The sequence below is a fragment of the Diadema setosum genome, chromosome 5 (genome assembly GCF_964275005.1).
Source record: "Diadema setosum chromosome 5, eeDiaSeto1, whole genome shotgun sequence".
NCBI classification, from domain to species: domain Eukaryota; kingdom Metazoa; phylum Echinodermata; class Echinoidea; order Diadematoida; family Diadematidae; genus Diadema; species Diadema setosum.
The window spans coordinates 24,515,000-24,536,412 of record NC_092689.1 but is presented as its reverse complement, the minus strand read 5'-3'; the positions used below and the strand labels follow the sequence as shown (position 1 = coordinate 24,536,412).

At 37.8% G+C, this 21,413-nt stretch overlaps 1 protein-coding gene across 1 annotated transcript in view; it reads right to left on the bottom strand.

The window, feature by feature from the left end:
- LOC140228798 (small subunit processome component 20 homolog) overlaps positions 1–21,413 on the bottom strand; it is a 121,814-nt gene that overhangs the window by 46,810 nt on the left and 53,591 nt on the right. The window contains exons 9-16 of the mRNA XM_072309071.1: positions 14,947–15,105; positions 7,023–7,157; positions 6,299–6,376; positions 5,150–5,331; positions 4,663–4,821; positions 4,116–4,207; positions 2,569–2,677; positions 2,210–2,372 (exon numbers count right to left, since the gene is read on the bottom strand). Coding sequence (XP_072165172.1) covers positions 2,210–2,372; positions 2,569–2,677; positions 4,116–4,207; positions 4,663–4,821; positions 5,150–5,331; positions 6,299–6,376; positions 7,023–7,157; positions 14,947–15,105 — 1,077 coding nt within the window. The remainder of the gene's footprint in view (positions 1–2,209; positions 2,373–2,568; positions 2,678–4,115; positions 4,208–4,662; positions 4,822–5,149; positions 5,332–6,298; positions 6,377–7,022; positions 7,158–14,946; positions 15,106–21,413) is intronic.

The following is a 21,413-nucleotide window of genomic DNA, read 5'->3' as shown; positions in this document are numbered from 1 at the left end:
TCTTAAAATGTGTACGAGATGTGGAAAAAATAGTTGCGAAATTTCTGCTTGAAAACTTTTTGCTTTGAAAAATGTTGAGGGGGCTATTTTTGACAGTTATAGTTTGAGAATAAAACTACACTTTTGGAAATGGCACTGGTTTTGCAGGCAAACTGATGTCTTCTTTAACAAGGACACCAAAATGAACTCCAAGAAACAATTGTGCATTTTCACATGTAGCTCTTTGTGTATATCATCAACTGCTTACAATATATAAACAACTGCTTTATAGTGGTCTGTATGACTGCATTTCATTACCTCCAGTATTCATAGACTATAGGACAATGTAAACATGAAAGTTGTGACAAGGCTCAGAGCTATGCCTACTTATTCTTCTCTCTCTCTGTAGCATGTTTTATAACAGACAGCAGGGTATTTATTAGTCTCATTCATAACCAGTAAAATCAATATGTCTCCATCTCTTAAGGCCGTGTCACACCATTCCGGGCAAGCTACGCGGGCTTGTGGCGAGGAGGTAGTTTCCAGCACGTAGAAGATTTTCAGCGGGCGAACAAGAATGTTTGCAATTTTCATTCATGCCTTGTCATACCGTACGGGGGAACTTCTGCGGCTTGACTTGCGGGGAAACAAATTTACTCCCCGCAGCTCTCCGCAGTTGGTCCGCACCTGACAGTATCTAGGGCGTAGTTGCCCGGAGGTGCTCACGCAAGTCCGATTTAACCGCAGCCAAGTTTTGAGCATGACCAAATTTTTTTCCAGGTGAGTCGCGGGAATGCCCGTAGAGGTCCATGCAGAACGCCAGTAGGAGACCCTTAGCGGCAGTACTTCCCAGGCAATTCCCACGCAGGTACTTTGCAGTCCCATATGCAGCCAAGATAATGAAATTCTGTGAGATTTCAGCCATTCCATTAGAGGAATTCCTTCACTGAGTTGTCAGCCCCCACGCGACTGGTACAAAGGTCACACAGTATACTTGCAAGTATAACGCGTCCAGCAAGTAAGACACATGCGCTGACTCCCACAAATCCTTTTCCGCCCTCAGGAATGTGCGGTATGCTAGAAAATCCCTACACGTAGAACAAGTCCGAGTAGCTTGCCCGGAAAGGTGTGACAGGGCCTAAACACGATTGCGGGTAAAAAAATATGCGTGCGCACCTCCGGGCGACTACTTTTGAGATACATGCTAGGTACTGTCATGTGCGGATCATCTACGGGGACCTCCGGGTAGTCAAAATTGTTCTTTGCAAGTCGCACGCAAGGCTGGTGTGACACGGCCTTTAACTTTACTCATTTGCAGCAGCTGGAATTGTTTGTCTGATTTGTTGATAATTGTTTAAAGATTTTGTAATTGCTAGCTGCCAATGATATCTCATTTCTGAGCTTTTTGTTTGTTTTATTCTCTCAGTATTCTAAGTTGAACTTAGAAGAGAATTTTCCCAAACATATGTGTTGATTTAGTGAATCAGGAAAATTTGGTAAAACACCAAGTAAATGCATGAGAAATATTGGAAAATCCAATAAAAATTCTCTGAATCAACCTACATGTAAACTTGCTAGTTATACCAATTGTTAATTATATGTATCTCACACAAAGGATGAAAATAATCCGCTGTACTTATTCATTTGTTGACACTTAAATTGAATTAGATTGAATTAGATTTAAAATGTTTGTACTTCCAGTTTTAACTGTTTTTTTAAATAATAGTAATAACAAATCACAAATTGTAATTGTAATCCTAGAGGTTTGCTTCTTTCATTCCTTATTAAATTTCAGACACAACTATCCAGTAAATACCTGGATCTTGCTGTCAGAATTCACTTAAAACTTTGATTGAATGCCAGTATTGAAATATTTTGTAGATTAATCCACACTGATGATAAAATTTCAAGTTTGACTTTGACCTTTGCATTTCACGCATGTATTTCTAAGTATCATTTGCGATCATTTCAAACATTCCATGATTACTGCAAAATACTGTGAAGTTTACACACAGAAATTAATCTTTGAACCTGTCTTGGATTACGTCAAGTTCACCTAATACACAATTGTATGAATTCCTACATGTACTGCTCACAGTACTTGGCATTACAAAGTTTGATTTATTGGTGCTTAATAGTCAAGACACTACAGCAAGCACAATAAACCTATATAACCAAACACAAACACCTTTAATTAATTATTATCAAGAGGACATGCTGTATTCATTACCCGACTAGATGATGCCAACAGGTTCTGCTCAAAAAGGGGGTAAAGGTCTTTCAGGGTGTCAGCTGTCACGATCCCCTCCGCTTTACTGCCGGGTCCAAATACTTCACAGAGACTGAAGTAACAGCTGGTTGCAAGTAGAATGTGACAAGAAGTGGGGCAAGTCCTAATGACAGAAGGGAGAGAATCAAAGGAGAGCAAGTCATGTTAGGACTGTTAATGAGAGCACAAAGGTCGCCTCACAGTCTCAGGAAAGATTTAAAGGGAGAGTAGAAGCCATAACATGCAACTTTAAAGCTATTACAACAAACATTGATACATGTAGGTGCACTGGTAGAGAGATATGTCACAATTATGTTTACCTGAGGAGTGAACGGACAAGGGACATCTTGAGAACATCAGTGGGATGGTGCGACTTGGAGATGAGAAGAAGAGACTGAATGGCTGCTGATAGGACATAGGCCTTCTCATCTAGTGAAGTAGAAGAACAATAGTACATGTGTGTATATCCATGTGCCAATTTAGCTTTTCAGAAAAATATAGTGATAGAGATAGAGATATAAACACAATATGGATGACTTCACATGGAATAAACTTGATCAAACAAGGTCCTTACCACAATAAAGAAAAATGGATTATCATAATACAGAAGTTTGAAAAGTTTTTGCTCAGTGTTTGATCAATGCACAGAGCACACACAGTTGAATGCCCTTTTAAAAGAGGAATGAAACCCAAATATACGTGTGGATTGAGTGGCACAAAGCACTAAAAATCCCTTTCACCTGTATTTGGTAACCCAGGTTAACAGCATCACAAAAAAAAAAAAAATAATAATAATAATAGTCCAACAAAATTTGAAGTTGGTACCCAAGGGTACCAAACATTACATCACTTGCACAATGACAAACTGAGACAATACTCTTTACTTACACAAGTCATACATGAATACTGTCATTATTTACATTAATCTATTGCTTAAAGAAACTGGATGGGTCTCGTTTAAAGTCTATAGGAATTTAGAAGACTGAAGGTGCGATCGCGATGAACTTTGGCATGTGTGACACCCACGTTGTAGTTTACAAGATCGTGTCTTAAGATTTTTTGAAAATATCACTTTCTCATTTTAATCAATTGATTATGCGAATTAAGCCAAAGATCTCATTTTAGCCTAATTAAAAGCACTAAGAGTCTACTTTTTTGGTTTGTATGTACGTTTTAACATATTCAACAGCTGTACATTACAAAAACTTCCAAAAGTCATTTCAATTCTTATATATTTCATTGTTCTTGGAATTTCTTGCATATTTCTGTTTTTGACTTTTGTTTTTTCTTAGTTTTTTTCAATGGAAATTGTCACTGACCACTTTTCCACCATAATTAGCATAAAATTAATCAATCAAAGCGATTAACAGTAAAAATAATCAGGATTTTAAGAGTTTCATGACAGAGCACTTTTTTCCATATGAAATGTACACAGAATTACAAAACATGTGCCCGTTTTGGGTGACATGCAGTAATACAAATATGGTAGTGGCTTTGTAAAAGTACGTGCGGACTTTTGGTCTCAAAAGTTGCAAGAGACTTGAACAAAGAAAGTCAAGAAGCCTCATGATGAGACCTCGCATGACAGAATTATTGCATGAAACGTCAAGGGGGGGGGGAGGATTCTGCTACCTCCCCCCAACCCCCCCCCCCCCCCCTCCCGCAACCCTTTTAGGGTTAAGAGGGATATGAAAGGAAAAACTCAATTCTTTGGGTTAATTCACCATGTGCAAATCAAACACAGTAGGGCTTCAAAGTCTCGTGCACTCTATCAATGTCAATAGGTATATACAAACTCTTGGATTTCATGAAAACAAGGAGCTATTTATAGCTCCTTGATGAAAACAAAGAGTTAGAATTGCTGTACCTTTTTTCTCTGCTGTTTCCTCATCCAAAGTTTGCACTAGCCTTAAAATGATATCCTGGATTCTGGATTGGCACTTTGAGTGATCTAGAGGTCTGCAGAGAGAATTACACTGTAAGCATTTGGCCCATGAAATCACAAGGATGTGAATTGATCATTCAAAATAAAACATACACCATGTAGAAACTGGAAATATGAAGCTGAAGGGAACCATCATTTACAATAACTGCATTATTCAACAATTCAGAATAGCATACATTAAAGAACAGACAGAAATTTTTGCAAAACATTACAAACTTTTTTTTTTCTAACGGCCAATTTTGTTTGTGTGATGTATAAAACAATGTAATTTGTTCCGTAACAGCTGTATATTAATTGTTGACATGAATACTGCATACCAAAGACAAACGTGCAACACTACACGAGGTGGTGACACAATCACAAAAATGTCATGAATTACCATACATGAAATTCTGAGAAGTATTTGGTTTTTCAGTTTTCAAAAAGAGGAGAGGTAGGTGTGATTCCTTGTCCGGATCACCATACATACTTGACATGCGGAATGCACACCAGTGCAGCCCACAGGTCATGAAAGTGGTCATCACTGGTCAGACTGGAGGACAAGGCAGTCTCCAAGCAGGACATCAGATGATCAGGGAAATTTGGGGGACTCGGAGATTTCCGCTGCAACTTTTTTTGCTTCACCAAACTGAGAGACAACATGATACACCAGAGAAGAAAAAAGTTATTAGAATAAGGCATATAAATTACAAATTTTATCTAAACATCCGAAGTGATATGAAGGAATTCACTTCAATGGAAAGCTAAGAAATATTCATTTCCAATCAACTCATGCAATGACTAGTTTAACATGCACTTAAAAAAGGGAAATTTGATTAAGGCTGTTATGCCTGTATTCACTGCTCGAACTACATATGAGTAAAACTGACATTCTCTAATAATGAAAGATGCGTAACAAAAGTAAATCACTGATGAATCACACTCAGGTAGGTGTACGAAATGGAAGTCAATTTCACCTGATTTGGATGTGCCTACTGAAGTCTATGCAGTATGGTATGTAGTCTACCAAGTCAGACCCAACCTCAACTTGTGGACTCTTCAGCACTATGAGCTTTGTCATGGTGAACAACACTGTCTCCACTTCATCTTGGGATGCCATTTTTGCATGGCAGTACTCACAAAGACTTGGCAAGATATCCTGAAATTTGAATAAAGAGCAACAAACAGAAGGAGAACATTTTCAAGTAGGACCTACAGTACATTTCTGTTGGTATCTGGAACAGGGGAGGATAGAAGAGGAATCTTGCACAGCTATTCATCATAATTATGATCTCATCTTATCTTGACACTACTCTCTGTGTGTTGAAGGTAGCTTCATGCTTTATTTCATGATAAATTTTTGAACTTTTTTTTTTCTCATCTTTTTAAACACTCGCTTCACGGCGACATTCAGTACAAACATAACCTCAGCTTTAACAAAATAAACATGTCTTGCTAATATAGACTCTTCTCTTCAACAAGGAAAGGCCCCAGTGGCCTTACACTTGTGTAGATGCTTTTGAGTTGACAGACAATATGACATTGATTCATGCCTCTAGGGGGACTCTTGAGTGTATGCATCTACCACTTCAGAGATCTGCAAACACTCATAACATATCATTATACACCTCCAAACACGCCACATTTATTTGCACAACTGGAATAAAAGAAAACAAAACTTGACGTTTTCAGTGTTCCAGTTCCCCACGGAACCACATGTACACTTGAACATGTGAACAACTCTGTATTACATTCTCCTATGGATAATTTGTGGCAAATCTGAAATTCTGAAATGTTTACAATATGATTAAAGCGTTGACTATTTATTGAATGTTCAAAGGGAGTCATCCCCCCCCCCCCAAATTGTCTATAATGACTTTAACCTTTCCAGTATATGGGCATCTACATTCGATATCACAAAAGATCCAGGCTTGATCTGGAGAAGACGCTTTTATTGTCAATGTCTTGGATCTGTGCTGCATAGCAGGTTGCGCTGTTGTCATGCACAGGGTATTACACTGACTCAGTGATACACGTCAAAAAGAGGAGAGATATGAACCAAGACAGCAAATCTATTCCTTGTCAGTTTGGGACAGCCTAGGTCTCCAAGCTACTAACGAACAAACCTGTTCAAATCCAGGCAGGAGGAAGAGAGATCTTGTGGCATGAAGGATATGTCTGCTGCTGTATTCATTGTCAAAGAGCTGGTATGAAGAACAAAGTGTGAATATAAGAAGAAATATTCATGTGGGATCACACTCAGAGTAATACCATGCAACATTCAGGCTTCTACATGAAAAGTACTACACCACACAACATAATAGAGAAAGCATCCCTTCAATCATGCTTGCTTATCATTTCATGTTATTCTACATTTCTGCTGAGGAAAATTCTTGTGAAAGTATCAGCTTTGTGAACACATCTAGAGACAAAGGTGTTTTATGTTTGGCAATCAGTACTTAATCAGTACCATATATTACACAAAAAATGTGAAGGATAATAACTGGTTACAGTAATTAAATATAATTTTATAGTGAAATAAAATTTGTAAGCAACTTCCAAACAATCCACATTCAGATTTTGAATGATTCTTGGGAGGTGGAAATATGCAGATCTGCTAAAAAGGGCAATGCCAGATCATCTGCATAAACAGATAAAATCTGCATCACACTAAAAAGTACAGTAACTCTGCATCGTTTGCTAAGAATAAACTGCAACTTAACCCATCGAGGACGAGTTGCGAGTATACTTGGGCAAGTGTGTATGAGAAATGCCTGTTATAGCAAAATCAATCTGTCTTTAACAGGTTAAAATGGTAAACCCATTTCAAAATGAGAATTTATTCTATACCACTTGGATGAGAATAGAGGTGTCTTCCTGGCTGAGATGAGCCTTTGTAGTCTTCAAGAGTCCAACCAAGAAAGACAGAGCTACCGCACCATCAGCCTTTGGCAGGTAGTGTTTGCCAACCAACCTAACTGTGGCCTGATAAATGTCAGACAAAAGATGTAACATTACAGACAACAACACACACACAAACAAAATGCAAAGACATCATATGATGACATATTTCTAGAGGTCATTTCTCCTACATTAGATGGTTGGCACTCCGATAACCTGCTTTGGAAGGAAGGCTCTAATTTATACATGCTATCAAGAAAATACAAGCCTCTACAATCATTCACAATGTGTGCTCTACCTGAAAAGGTAAAATTACCAATACTCCTGAACCTATGAACAATACATGAACTTGACAGGACTTTGGCTTTCAGAAGCCCTACCTTGGCCCCCTTCTGGGACCTCATGCACATTTATAATGAACTTGGCATTTCCTTTTACCCGTGGAGGACGAGTCCCGAGTATACTCGGGCAAATGTCTATGGGAAGTGCGTGTTGTAGCAAAATCAGCCCGTTCTCAACAGGTTAATACCCAAGAATTCATCCTGCCAAATCTGGGGCCTGCTTAAATATCAAAGCTTGTAACTGATTGCAAGTCCCAGAAATCAAGGTATGCATGACTATCATACACCTTCAGTCACACTGCAAAAATCCTCAAGTCAGAATATATGGAAGTGTAGTCTTTATGAGGCAGATTCAAATACTGTATGCTGGGGGTTGTTTAATATGTGACCCTGCATCACAAAACTAACAAAAAGTTGCCAGAGATGGATTTTCAGTTAAGAGCAGACTCTGAAAGAGCAGACTTTAAGCTTTAAAATGATATATAACTCAATTCAAATGGCCGACTCTTCTCACCTATCCTAATATTGGAATGAAAGCACACATTCTGGAAAGTGTGAACTGAGAAAAGAGGCTATGAAGTACAGGTCTATTCAAGTGCTTTAGTCTTTACCAAGCCATGCTAGCTGTCCGATGAACGGAACAAAAAACAGGATGTTAACCACAGGGGCAACAACAATGAAGGGATTATCAGATTAAGCTGACATTTAGCATGCTTTATCAACACATTCTGCAGATGATCAATGCCAACTTTCAATGCAGTAGCATCATTCTTTCAGAAGTTATTGGAGTTGAAAGTGAAGAGCATGGACAGGGCTTTTGAGAAACGAAAAGAGGACTCTCTGAGAAACACCTACAGGTAATCACACTATTCCACAAAAAGTGTTCGAGAAAAACTGCTAAAAAAAGAAGTTCCTGTTCGTTTTTTGATCCCAAACTTTAGTATTACGTAGAAGAAGAATTGCCCTTTCAGAAAATGCAAAAAAACTCAAGATTGGCAAGGTTGACCCATTTCACCTTTTTTCAGTATTAACACAAAATCAGTGCATGCGACTTTTTGTTGGTTTTGTGGTGCATGGTCACATAATGATGTTTGTCAGAGTATTAGCACTGTACTGCAGCAAGCTCAGTCACCTGTGCTAAAAGGGCAAATAGGCAATATCAACCCTTCCCCCTCTCTTTATTGTTTTACTTTGTTTGTTTCACTTTAGGAGTGTACAGAAATTTCAGGGAAATCGCAAAACTGGAAAACTCGGCACATCAAAAAAAAATTTTATTTACTTAATATCTAAATCAACAACATGAGTTGGCAATCAATTACAACTTGCAATTCATTAGAAGTCCCGTCATAAAACAGAGACTTTATGACTGATCAATACTGATTTAAGTGGGCCAGAGTTATCATTGATTTCAGGATCAATTATAGCTCTACCTTGATATAACAGGGTCCTAATCAGCCAGGATGTACTTTTTGTTTGTTTTTCATTAAGTGATGAAAAGGTGAATTTTTCCATAGAGGACCCAAGGGACTAGCAGGGCTGCCAACAGTCACGCATCAAACTGGGAATTTACAAGAATTATAAGGGAGATACAGGGCAACTGTTCAAATTCAAGAGTAGTCTTATTTGTTTGAAAGGGTCAAGGTACACATTGTATACTGGACTCCATTGATTACTTTTAATCCACAAGCTAATGTCACAGAATTCCAGAACCACAACAAGGCTTGCTAAAACCTTGATAAAAAAATAATAATAATAAATAAGGAAAAGGAGAAAATGACACATGAGAAAAGATCTGCTATCTTTCAATATATGTTATAGGTGTTAAAATGACTGACCAGTGGAAGGAGTTGCATGCAAGTGGCTACAGTGGTGCTGGACCAGCTTGTTTATGCCCTCGATTACTTGATGCACCATTAGGCAGACATAGGGTGTGTTTCTACTGGACACCTCATATCACCTCGCATCACCGCAAAGTCTTTTGTTACCAGCATCACCTTGCATTCAAAGACTACCCAAACCGTTTCTATTGAGCAATCCAAAGATATGTGGTGATGCAAGGTACATGTATTTGTAATGCGAGGGAACTTGCAAAATGTGGTGAACCAGGCAGTCGTGTATTTTAGGTCACAGAAGTATTTAGTCTGTCAACTTTGTAAAATCCTTGCGTAGGTATTTTATTTTGTTCTTGATTAATGCCTTTAACTCTTTATGTGCCACGTTCGCACGTCCGGCTCAGTCGACGGTGTGCCAACTTCGCATATTCTGCTCAACAAACAAAGCCGCCAAAACCGATCGATAAATCGCTAATCTCGCGCTTTTGTTCCTCTCACATATGGCTTGCAATCTATGTGGTGATTGACTATCAAGCGGTGTTCCCAACTAGATTTGCGTACATTCTGAGTTTCTGTCACTATTTTATGTGCAAAAGTCATACCTTTACAGTAATGTAGCAACTGGTAATTCAAAAGAAAAATTGAAAATAGAATTGTTATACATTGTTTATAGGAGCAAAGTTTGGCATTCCTCTTAAATTTGCTCACTATTATGTCCAGCTTAACAGAAATTTGTAGAAGTTATACAAATTGGAAAAACAGAATTCTTTCTCAACGCATGACTACCGTCGTGTGTCAGAATAACGTGGCACACAGGGGGTTTCCACCATGGCACATAAAGAGTTAAGCTATTTTTACTAACTGAGTCTTTAATGCCAGCCTGTCATATGACGGCGTCTGCCATCTTTTGATGGGCTACAGAATTTTTTTTTTTTTTTTTTTTTTTTTTTTAATGCATTTCATTACCATCTCCTGCCACTTTGTAATAAAAAAATGCTGCAGATCCAATGTCTAGTTGACATGATATAATGATATTCAAACAAAAAATCTAGCATGATAAATACTTTGTCTAGGAAATGTTACACTCCTACAGCAAGAAGAGATGTACACAGCACTTGATAGAACACATGCATATATCAAGCATGTGTGTGATGATCAACTGAATAATGTGCAGAATCTCCGAATAATTTGAGACTTATGGCACACCGCAAACAAGAATTTTGTAACCCCAGGATACTACATAATTTCAATTCTATACCACTTGTCTGGTCAGGCAAGCAGATTTTCAAATTGTTATAGAACACTTGCCTCGACATGAATTTTACTTGCCCAAAAAGAAAGTCCAAAAATATCAGAAAATGATAAAGAAAATATTTTGTAAGTCAAGAGGTTAATAAAACACATTGTTTGAATAAACAGCACATGTTGATTCGCACGCTTTAACACATTAAAGTAACAAACTTGGTTCAATCAATTGTTGGTGTTGCATTGTGGCTTCTTCACATAAGTGTTCGAAAGATGCTGAAATGTGCATTGCATCACTAAACAGCCATTATCTTTGGGCTTCTGTATGGTTTACGTGAGTTTGTGGGGAGGAAAAAGGAAAAAAAAAGGTGGCTTTAAAACATTTTGCTTGCCCAATTCGGGCACGCATTTTTTCTCATTGTTCCAAAACACTTGTCCGACTTTGATTTTCAATTGCCCCGGGCAATCGGGCAAGTGATTATGTAGCATCTTGTACCTGCCGAGTTTCTACTGAAAATCGTCCCTCGCATTTACCATCTAAAAAGGAGGACCACAGATCACGTCACATCACTCAATACCCGATGTGTTTCTACTGAGGAAAAATTCGAGGTGACCCCGTACATCACCACGCATCATCACAAATCACAGCCAATCACCTCGCAGCACCGCAAATTTTTGGTGTTCAGTAGAAATATGCCCATGAAGACTCCGAAACTGAGTCATTCTTAAAACTGCTGCGGAAACCAATCTGTGCTGATACTGTTTGTCTCTTTCAAGACCAGCAATTAGAATCTAAGTGGTGTACTCTGTAGCCATGGATTATATACAGTGAATATTTGTTTATAGTGATGATGATGATACCAGTGGTAATGATTATTATAGTAGTAACAACAACAATAAGGAAGAACTTGATAACGATAACTATGATGAAACTGCTTTGATGAAAATCACGATGACAATTATAATGACAAATGATGATCAAGTTGTGATATCTGCATTGGTATACCAATCCATAATCAGTTCAGTGTTTTTCAGAAAGACTTGCAAGCCTCCTCCCTCTTGATAAGAATAGCCACAGTACCTCCACCAGTAATCTGCATGTACAAACACACTTTCTTGCACACAGTCTTCATCCAACCGTAATCTGCATGTACAAACACACTTTCTTGCACACAGTCTTCATCCAACCGTAATCTGCATGTACAAACACACTTTCTTGCACACAGTCTTCATCGACAAACAATATATTAAAGTTTGAATCTAGTCTCTCCCTGTAAAATCCTACAGACAAAGACATGCAGGAGCTAGCTCCACCATGAATGGCTAGCTTGCAAACACTCTACAAAGTAGTCCAGGTCAATCAATTTGGACTCGCAAAACACATCTCTAGGACTTTTAGCAAAATGCAAGGGATGAAGAAGAAAGTCAATATACCTTCATACTGAAGTTACTGCAACCCCTGCCTCACAAACTTGACATTATTTGGAAAGGGAAATATAGTTCTATATCTTTCTGAAAGAAACTGCAGGGCATCCTTTTTTTTTTTTAAATACAGAAATAACTGTAAATCCTTCCTCATCATACTCAACTAAATTTTCAATTTTATTGCAGGCTTCTGGGGCTTTTTCTGGACACAAATTACATAAAAATACAAAATCTACAACTCTTACTGACATTTCTTCTACAGCTCTCACTACAAAACAGTCAGTAATAACTAAGATACAAGAGTTTAAATTTACACAGTTTAGTTCATATGTACCTTCTGGCTCTTGATGAAGACCATTGGGACCTCACATGAAGATTTACGTAAGTAGAAGCACTACCCCATTCTTTGTTCAAAACTTCACATCAATTGGAAATGTACACAGCTTAAGCAATTTTGTCCAGCTGTGTACATACTGATTTCAAATATTTGCCACTAAATGTGATTTGCAGAGTCAAATAAAATAAATCAATATCAGCTGTATTTGCAAGGTTAATCAATTGACACAGAAAATGCACACATGTCTGCTAATCATAAGCTTATTGACCTCACTGTACCCCTCCCCCACCTGCATTACCGTTTACAAAATTTTCTTTTTCTTATTCTTTTCTTTTCCCATGCTTACAGCCTCTTGGCTGCAACCTGGACATACATTCCCCACTTTTGTTAATTTGAAGACTATACATTTGACGACATAAATGGTATCCCGGCTACCAAATGAAATCAGCCATTTTGTTGAATTACTGTTTTGTTTTTTTTTTAAAAAGGTTGTACCCTGGGTTGCAAAAAGTGGAAATTATTTTGGTGCTGGAGCTAGCGCCGCTAGCCACTACACTGCAGTGCACTGAAGCACACGCTATTGCTAGCACAGCATGCCATGCATGCATCGTATAACATGCAGTGGCATGGGAGTGACTATGTACACGCACACACAATGCATGCATTTCTCTGCGGCTGTCCTCAAGTGGACGTGAGGTGGCGCTACACAACGCGGTAACCCAAGGTACTACGGTACCCCGGGGTAACGCGTGATGCATCATTTATCAATAAGCAATGTCCCACTTCATGTTCCAGCCAACTTTCAGAGTGAGCTCAGAGTACACTGCACAATGAAATTTTTATCAGATCAGAGATACAAGAAGAACTAGAAATGTCATTATGGCGACTGGTATGCCTCCGCCAAAATGCATGATTCTCCTAATAGGTCTATAGTACATGTGGACAATGTGTGATTACATTTTCACATAATTGGCAAAATATTAAAATGACATGTTTGTCACAATATGTGTTGAATATTCCTTGACCTAGGTTTAATCGGATGAATGGGAGAGCATAAATTTGGGGAGTTCAGGACCTTTACTTGACTTTGACCCTTTCAAAGGTTTATGCATTGAGTAATATTCAAGGTACAGAGAAAAAGTGCAATTTCTGTATTGAATAGTAAATTGTTACCATTTTCATCTTGCCTTTGACCCTTGACCTTTGGCCCTTAAATTGATAAGAGAATCACTGTCAGGCAGAACATGCATAAATAAGTACAAAGTTTCAAGATAACTTGAGCCACTTCTGAGATATGGCTCTTTGAAGAAATAAAGTTCAGCACTTTCACTTGATCTTTGACCTTTTGACCTTTGACCTTTTTTTGGCAAAAAAGAAAAAACAAACTTCCCAGGGAATCTCTATTGGGTTATACATGCATAAACCAAGTTTAAAAAAATCCTGCAGGCATTGCATAAATATGAGGGAAATAGTAAAATTTTGTTGCCCTTGACCTTTAACCCCTGACCTCTGACCCCATGAACCCCAAATTCCCTAGATAATCACTACCAGTCAGTACATGCATATATAATATGTTCCATGAAGATACCTTAAACCATATCCATGATATGGAGAAATAATGCCTCCGGCCACTTCGTTGGCGGAGGCATAAAAAGTAAAAGTTCAACATTTTTACTTGACCTTTTGACCTTAGACCTCATGTCCCAAAACTTTCACCAGAGAGTCTTAATTGGTTAATACATGTATACACAAAGTTTCAAAAAAATATCTTCACGCATTGCATAGATATAGAGGAAATAGTGAAATTTTGAGCATTTGACCTTGACCTTTTGACCTTGAGCATGTGCACCTCAAAGTCGATAGGCACAACTTCACCCCCTAATATACATGCATGCCAAGTTCCATTAGGATACCTCAAGAGGTTTTTTAGTTATGCTGTCCACAAAATTCATTACGGATGGACGGAAGGACGGACGGATGGACGGATGGAAGGACAGACAACCCGAAAACATAATGCCTCCGGCACCACTTCGTGGCGGAGGCATAAAAATGTGGATGTTAAACAACTGTCATGAAACAGTGACAAAATTCACAACAAAAAAAGTTATCATCTCATATCAAACTCTGTATTGGTATCCATCAAAGCTAGATAGTTTTTTGTTTTTGGAAATCTTTACAACTAAAGAATAATTTGGGAAAGAGGGTGTATTTTCAGTTCCAGAGGAACTAGACAATGCTGTAAAAGTTAAGGTCAATGGAATATAGCACATCATATGAATTGTACTCATGATTGTGGATGATGTCAAAGTTTTGTTAATACATGCTAATGTTGAGCTTCTTTAACTCTATTTTCTGTTTGCAATTAGTAAGACTTTCCTTGCTTTGTTTCAATGATTTACTTTAATTTGTTTATCCTAAGTTTGAGGAGGTAGTACCTCTCTACCATGCTTTGATGGATGGAGTCGACTGATCAGTGATAAGCCACTTTTGATTGGGTGATGGTCTAAGTGCTCAAAAGTTACCTCATGGATTTCAACAGTTCAGAATTGCAGCTTTATGGACAGGCAACAAAACAGAAATAGTACAAAAATCTTAATTAATGCTTGACAGTTATGATGCAGTATATCTATTGTCGGTGTCTTTGTAAAATTACTCCTACTAGTAATACACCAGTGTTTTCACAGCCTCCTCACCTCACACAGTTTCCTAGGCTCCAAGACAAGGTGGCCACTACCCCACTGCACCATTTGCTGGAGAAGGATGACAAGTCGACTCAACTGACCATTGACACCATCCTTGATTTGACCACTCGACATGTTTTCCAGCTTTCTCTCTAGGAATGCGACTTCCTCCTAGAAATCACAAGAAAGTCAGAATTTTATAGATGAGTTTATAACAGGAGTTAGGTGTCCCTTTCATACCCAAGCTGGTAAAAACTCACATGGTCACTTAACAGAACACTCATTTTAACCCGCTGAAGACGCGTCCAGAGTATACTCCGGAAGGGGTCTATGGGAAAAGCGTGTTGTACCAAATCAAACCGTCCTCAACAGGTTAAAAAAAAAGAAAACAAGGAAAAGTAGAAATCACGCGGTGCGTAATATATGTCCCCGCCAGAAGTAGCATTTAGTAGCAAAATGTACAATATAGGTAAAAAGATCAAGGTCAAAGGTCAAAGAAGTCAAAGGTCAAAATTCTATGTAGAAGATTTGAAGCCCTCACCTAGTGCCATTACATAAAGCAAACGGAATCGAAATCGGGTTAGAAATAGCGAAGGAGTAGCATTTTGTAGCCAATGTACAATATAGGTAAAAAAATCAAGGTCAAAGGTCAAAGAAGTCAAAGGTCAAAATTCTTTGTAGCAGTTTTGAAGCCCTCACCTAGTGCCATCACATAAAGGAAACGGAATCGAAATCGGGTTAGAAATGGCGAAGGAGTAGCATTTGGTAGCAAAATGTACAATACAGGTCAAAAATCAAGGTCAAAGGTCAAAGAAGTCAAAGGTCAAAATTCTGTGTAGAAGTTTTGACGCCCTCACCTAGTGCCATCACTTAAAGCAAACGGAATTGAAATTGGGTTACAAATGGCGAAGGAGTAGCATTTTGTAGCAAAATGTACAATATAGGTCAAAAATCAAGGTCAAAGGTCAAAGAAGTCAAAGGTCAAAATTCTGTGTAGCAGTTTTGAAGCCCTCACCTAGTGTCATCACATAAAGCAAACGGAATCAAAATCGGGTTAGAAATGGCGAAGGAGTAGCATTTTGTAGGCAATGTGCAATATAGGTCAAAAATCAAGGTCAAAGGTCAAAGAAGTCAAAGGTCAAAATTCTGTGTAGAAGTTTTGAAGCCCTCACCTAGTGCCATCATATAAAGCAAACGGAATCAAAATCGGGTTAGAAATGGCGAAGGAGTAGCATTTTGAAGCAAAATGTACAATATAGGTCAAAGGTCAAAGGTCACAACTGGAATTCTGTATAGAAGTTTCAAAGCTCCCATGTAGTGCTATCATATAAAGCAAACAGAATCAAAATCGGGTTAGAAATGGCGAAGGAGTAGCATTTTGTTCATTTTGATCACACACGGACGCACGGACAGACGGACAGACGGACACACGGACACACGGACACACACACGTACGGAGCCCGTTTCATAGTCCCCTGCTCGAACTCGTTCGGCGGGGACAAAAAGGAAACAAATATAGCACAATCAAGCTACACGTGGACAATTTCAAATGCATCAGTCATAGTTTTTGAGAAGTATTCCCAAATATTGACATCATACCTTGTGTGCACATAAGTTCAGTTCCATTGAAGAGATCGCAGAAAGTTTTCTAGAATGGGGGCTGGACTGGAGGTTGGAGATAGCCCCTGTTGTTTTTGTTTCTTTTCTGTTTTTTGTTTATTTATTTATTTATTTATTTATTTATTTATTTATTTATTTATTTATTTATTTTTTTTTTTTGGGGGGGGGGGGGGGTCCTTGATTTTTTTTCTTTTTACAAGCCAAAAATGTGGAGGGATGCAGTCTCCAACCCCCCCCCCCCCCCATTCTGTGGCCACTGCATGTTACTTGAAACACAAACACAATCACACAAACACAAACACACACACACACATACATTGAAAAAGAAAAAGAAAATGGGCCCAGCTACAGCAAAGAATGTACTGTGAGTCCAATGTAACCAGCTGCTTGCAGTGCACTGAAAATTCTGATTTCTGATAAATTCTGTGGACAACAAATATAATCAGTGCACAGATTTAGTTACACTAGCTTTAATAACTTTAACCTTTTGTCTTTGATCCTCTACAGGAAAGTGTTAATGACAATGGTAGTTCATGGTAACAGTTGTCTAGTGATTTGCATTTCAAAAAAATCTATTCATAAGTTATATCCTTTATCTAAACTTAAACTTTCATGTGTAAGAGTATTTGGCATTATATTTGTATTTCTATCAGTTGTATAAAGAGTCTATGAAGACGACATACATTCATTCAGTTTATTAGTCAGTCAAGCACACATCCTAGTTTCCACTCGCAGCAAAATCTTATCTATATAGCAATGCTATTTTAGCATTGGAGCAGTTAGTTTTAACTTTTTTCAGACTTGCACTGTACAAGATAGGGAGAAATAACTGAATTGTCTGAACTCACAATTGATTCTCTGGGTTTACATACGTACTTCAATCATTTCATGTTGTATACCTATCCCATTTTACTTAAAGTATTCCTGTCACCACATTTTGCTTTGTAATCCCTTATAAGCTTCCTTTCTTTGACGCCATCTTGTAGTGTGTGTTCTGTTTGTCTGGTTATACAGCTGCATCTCATAAGTGTTTACTCATCTGCTTTAGTTGCAATACTACACAAATATGGTCTGCTGTGTGAGTTAGGGATAGGATTACATCATACAAGCAGTACATGGCTCTCCTTCAACACAAATGTTAGGACTACTGCATACACAACCTCTGCATCATTCCACACTATGGTTACTAATGTTGATGCCAATAAACCATGTTCTTTCGGACACAATGGCCCAAATTCACGAAGGTGGTACAAATGAAACCATGGTTTAAACCATGGACAAAAACCATGGAGCGCCAAGTGTCGCACAGAATATTTTGTTACGAAATTGGTCATTTCGTCTACAAAATGACCGTTTCATTAATGAAAATATCATTATGTGGACGAAATGTTCATTTAGTTACAAAATGTTGTCATTTTGTTACAAAATAATCATTTCATCGACAAAATGACTGATTTCATAACGTAATATTCCATGCGACACTTGGCGCTCCATGGTTTTTTGTCCATGGTTTAAACCATGGTTTCATTTGTACCACCTTCGTGAATTCGGGCCATTGTCTCAGTGAAAGACAATTCAGTTAAGGCAAATTAGTAATATACTAATATTGTCTTCTTTTATTTCCATTCCTGCAAACAACAGAATATGAAAGATGGATGGTTAATACAAATTAAATGATCAATGTACAGAAATTCAACAAATAGAACAAATTACACTCCACTTAACATCAGAAGAATGTCACATTGAGACCTACATCACAAATCTGAGCAACTAACACATTACAAGAAGGGCTGATCCCAACAGGAACAGAGACATATTTGCAATTAACAGTCAAATTGCTTTTGACTCATGTCTACAACAACAACAACAACAACAACAACAACAACAACAACAACAACAACAACAACAACAACAACAACAACAACAACAACAACAACAACAACAACAACAACAACAACAACAACAACAACTAGACTCAGAATTTGTCAACACTGACAAATTAGGTGATCCGATCTTTTCTGAAATCAGTGATTTGAGTCCTGATCCAAATATTCAGGACCATACAGGTTTCATTTGTGTTGACGGGACATTGGCCGTGTGATGTTTGGATTCTCATTTAGAAAAGGGAGTGAGACCTGCCATCTTTGGTACCGAATTCCGTATACACTAACGGATATACAGAATGAAGTATATTTGACCTTTCACCTCACTTTGCACACCCAAGATGGCGTCTAAGCAAAAAGTGATTATTTTATGAAATGATTCTTGTAACATGGTCTTTGCGTGTGCAAAATATGGGAAAGATAGGCCATGTATTCACCAAGATACAGGATGAAACATTTATGACCTTTGACCCTAATTTACATACCCAAGATGGTGTCCGATCAAGTAGTTGTTATTTTATGAAATAATGTACGTGACATGTACTAATAATGTGCAAAATATGGGTTTGGTAGCCATTGTTGTTGTTCATCTATTGCACAGAAAGTAGTAGAAAGAAAGAAAAATAAAGAAAAAATTATTCTATTTTATAGAAATTTGAAGGAGAAGCATAAAAAATCAGAAAAAGATAAAGTAAGGAAAAGGAGATAAAGATTAACTAAAGAAAAAGAAGAAAAAAAGTGTTTAAAAAAATTTAAAAAAATATTGGCAGGGGGTGGGCCTCGAACCAGGGACCTTAGGATTACGAGTCGGATGCGCTACGCAATGACCTATTTCATTCTCCATAGGCCCTGTGTATTAAGCAAAATGACGCTGCATCGAAGCATCGTGCCATTTTCAACCAAGTTTTTCGACGTGATGCCGACGTCGTATGAAAAAATGGAGGGCACACTGACGATAGCGCAAAGTCTCAGCTACAACATACTAAAATCTGGGAGAAATTCACCGAAGCATAAGTGAGCTAGTGCTCGAAAGAGAGAGTCATGTCAATTTTCACTGCCAGAAAAACTGCTCTCCCATAGAGATAACACGTAAACTGGTCAAATTTGACAATATTACATTAAATCCATTTTTACGAGGTGATGCCGTCATCCAATCAAAATGTTGTTATTATATTAATGAAAGATCATTTAAAACGCTACAACATACTGAAATCTGGGTGTAAATTGGCAAAGGATAAGTGAGATACGCTCAAGTTAACTTGAAATTTGATGACGTCATTTTGAAAATTTACTTTTTTTATTTTATTAAGAAATTTGATATCTTTTATTCATTTTGCCAGCATCGCCAACCCATGAAATAACATGTCCAACTCATCAGCTTTCAGAATATGTAAAGAAAATGGGGGGTTACCGTCCATCCTGACGAGTAAAATCGGATTTAAAATTGGCGTTTTTTTGGCATCGTTGCAGTGTATATCGCCATTGACGCGCGCGCGGAATTTTAACTTTGACGGGCCCGTATGACGTCATATTGAGTTGGATTGACTTGAAACTTGGTAGAAATATTCCTTGACATTTTAGGCATCCGATAAGTGTAAAAGAACGGGAAATTTCCGTTGCATATGAGCTGTGTGGGCGAATATGTGCGCGCGCGTACGCGTCCGTCCAATTTTTTCAATTTTTCAAAAAATGCTCCAAATGGTCTGAAACGTGTGCAAAAAAATTTGAGCTCGATTTGAGCATACAAATATTTCAAAGCGCGCGTACGCGCACGTTTTAAGAGAAAATATGAATTTTGAGAATATGAGTAAAATGCGCATAATTTGAAATGTATGTGACGTAAATTTCATTGGAGAATTCTATTCTATTAATGAGATATGATTGAAAATGTGTTTTCATATAATGACGTCATAGTGACGTCACGGTCGACTGATCACTATGATTTTACTTGATCTGTCGTCTTTGGGACATCATACATATATGGTATAAGTTTGACATTGAAAGGTAATGCACTTTCCGAGCTAACCGCTGCACAAATTTTGCCCAGAAATAAAGAAGAATAAAAATATGAAGAACTAGAGATTGTAATTTGTCATCACTGACAAATTAAGGTGATCCGATTTTTTTTTTTTAATCAATGATTCAAGTCCTGATCGCAATAGGCATGGCCATGCAGGTTTCATCTGTGTTCAGAGACATTGGCCGTGTGATGTTTGGATTCTCATTTAGAAAAGGGAGTCATATCTGCCATCTTTGGTACCAAATCTGTATACACTATAACGAAGATACAGCAACAAGTACATATGACCTTTGACCCCACTTTGCACAACCTAGATGGCATCTGAGCAAAAAGGGGTTATTTTGTGAAATGATTCTTGTAACATGATCTCTGCGTGTGCAAAATATGGGAAAGATAAGACATGTATTCACCAAGATACAGGATGAAACATTTGTGACCTTAATTTACATACCCAAGATGGCGTCTGATCAAGTAGTTGTTATTTTATGAAATAATGTACATGACATGAACTAAACATGTGCAAAATATGGGGGTGATAGGGGCTGTTTTTCTTGAGTTATTGCAAAGAAAGTTGCAGAAACATAGAAATAGTTCAATACATCGAAGATAAGCTTTAATTTCAACCAAGTATTGTAACATGATCCCGACATCATATGAAAAAACAAAGGGCACGGAACAATAGCGCAAAGTCTCAGTTACAACATATTAAAATCTGAGAAAAATTCACCGAAGGGTAAGTGAGCTAGTGCTCGATAAAGACAATCGTGTCAATTTTCACATCTAGAAAAATTCCCTCCCATAGAGATAACACGTCATAACGAAGAAACAGAAAGAAGTACATATGACCTTTTGACACCACTTTGCACAGACAAGATGGCATCTGAGCAAAGAGTAGTTATTTTGTGAAATGATTCTTGTAACATGATCTTTGCGTGTGCAAAATATGGGAAAGATAG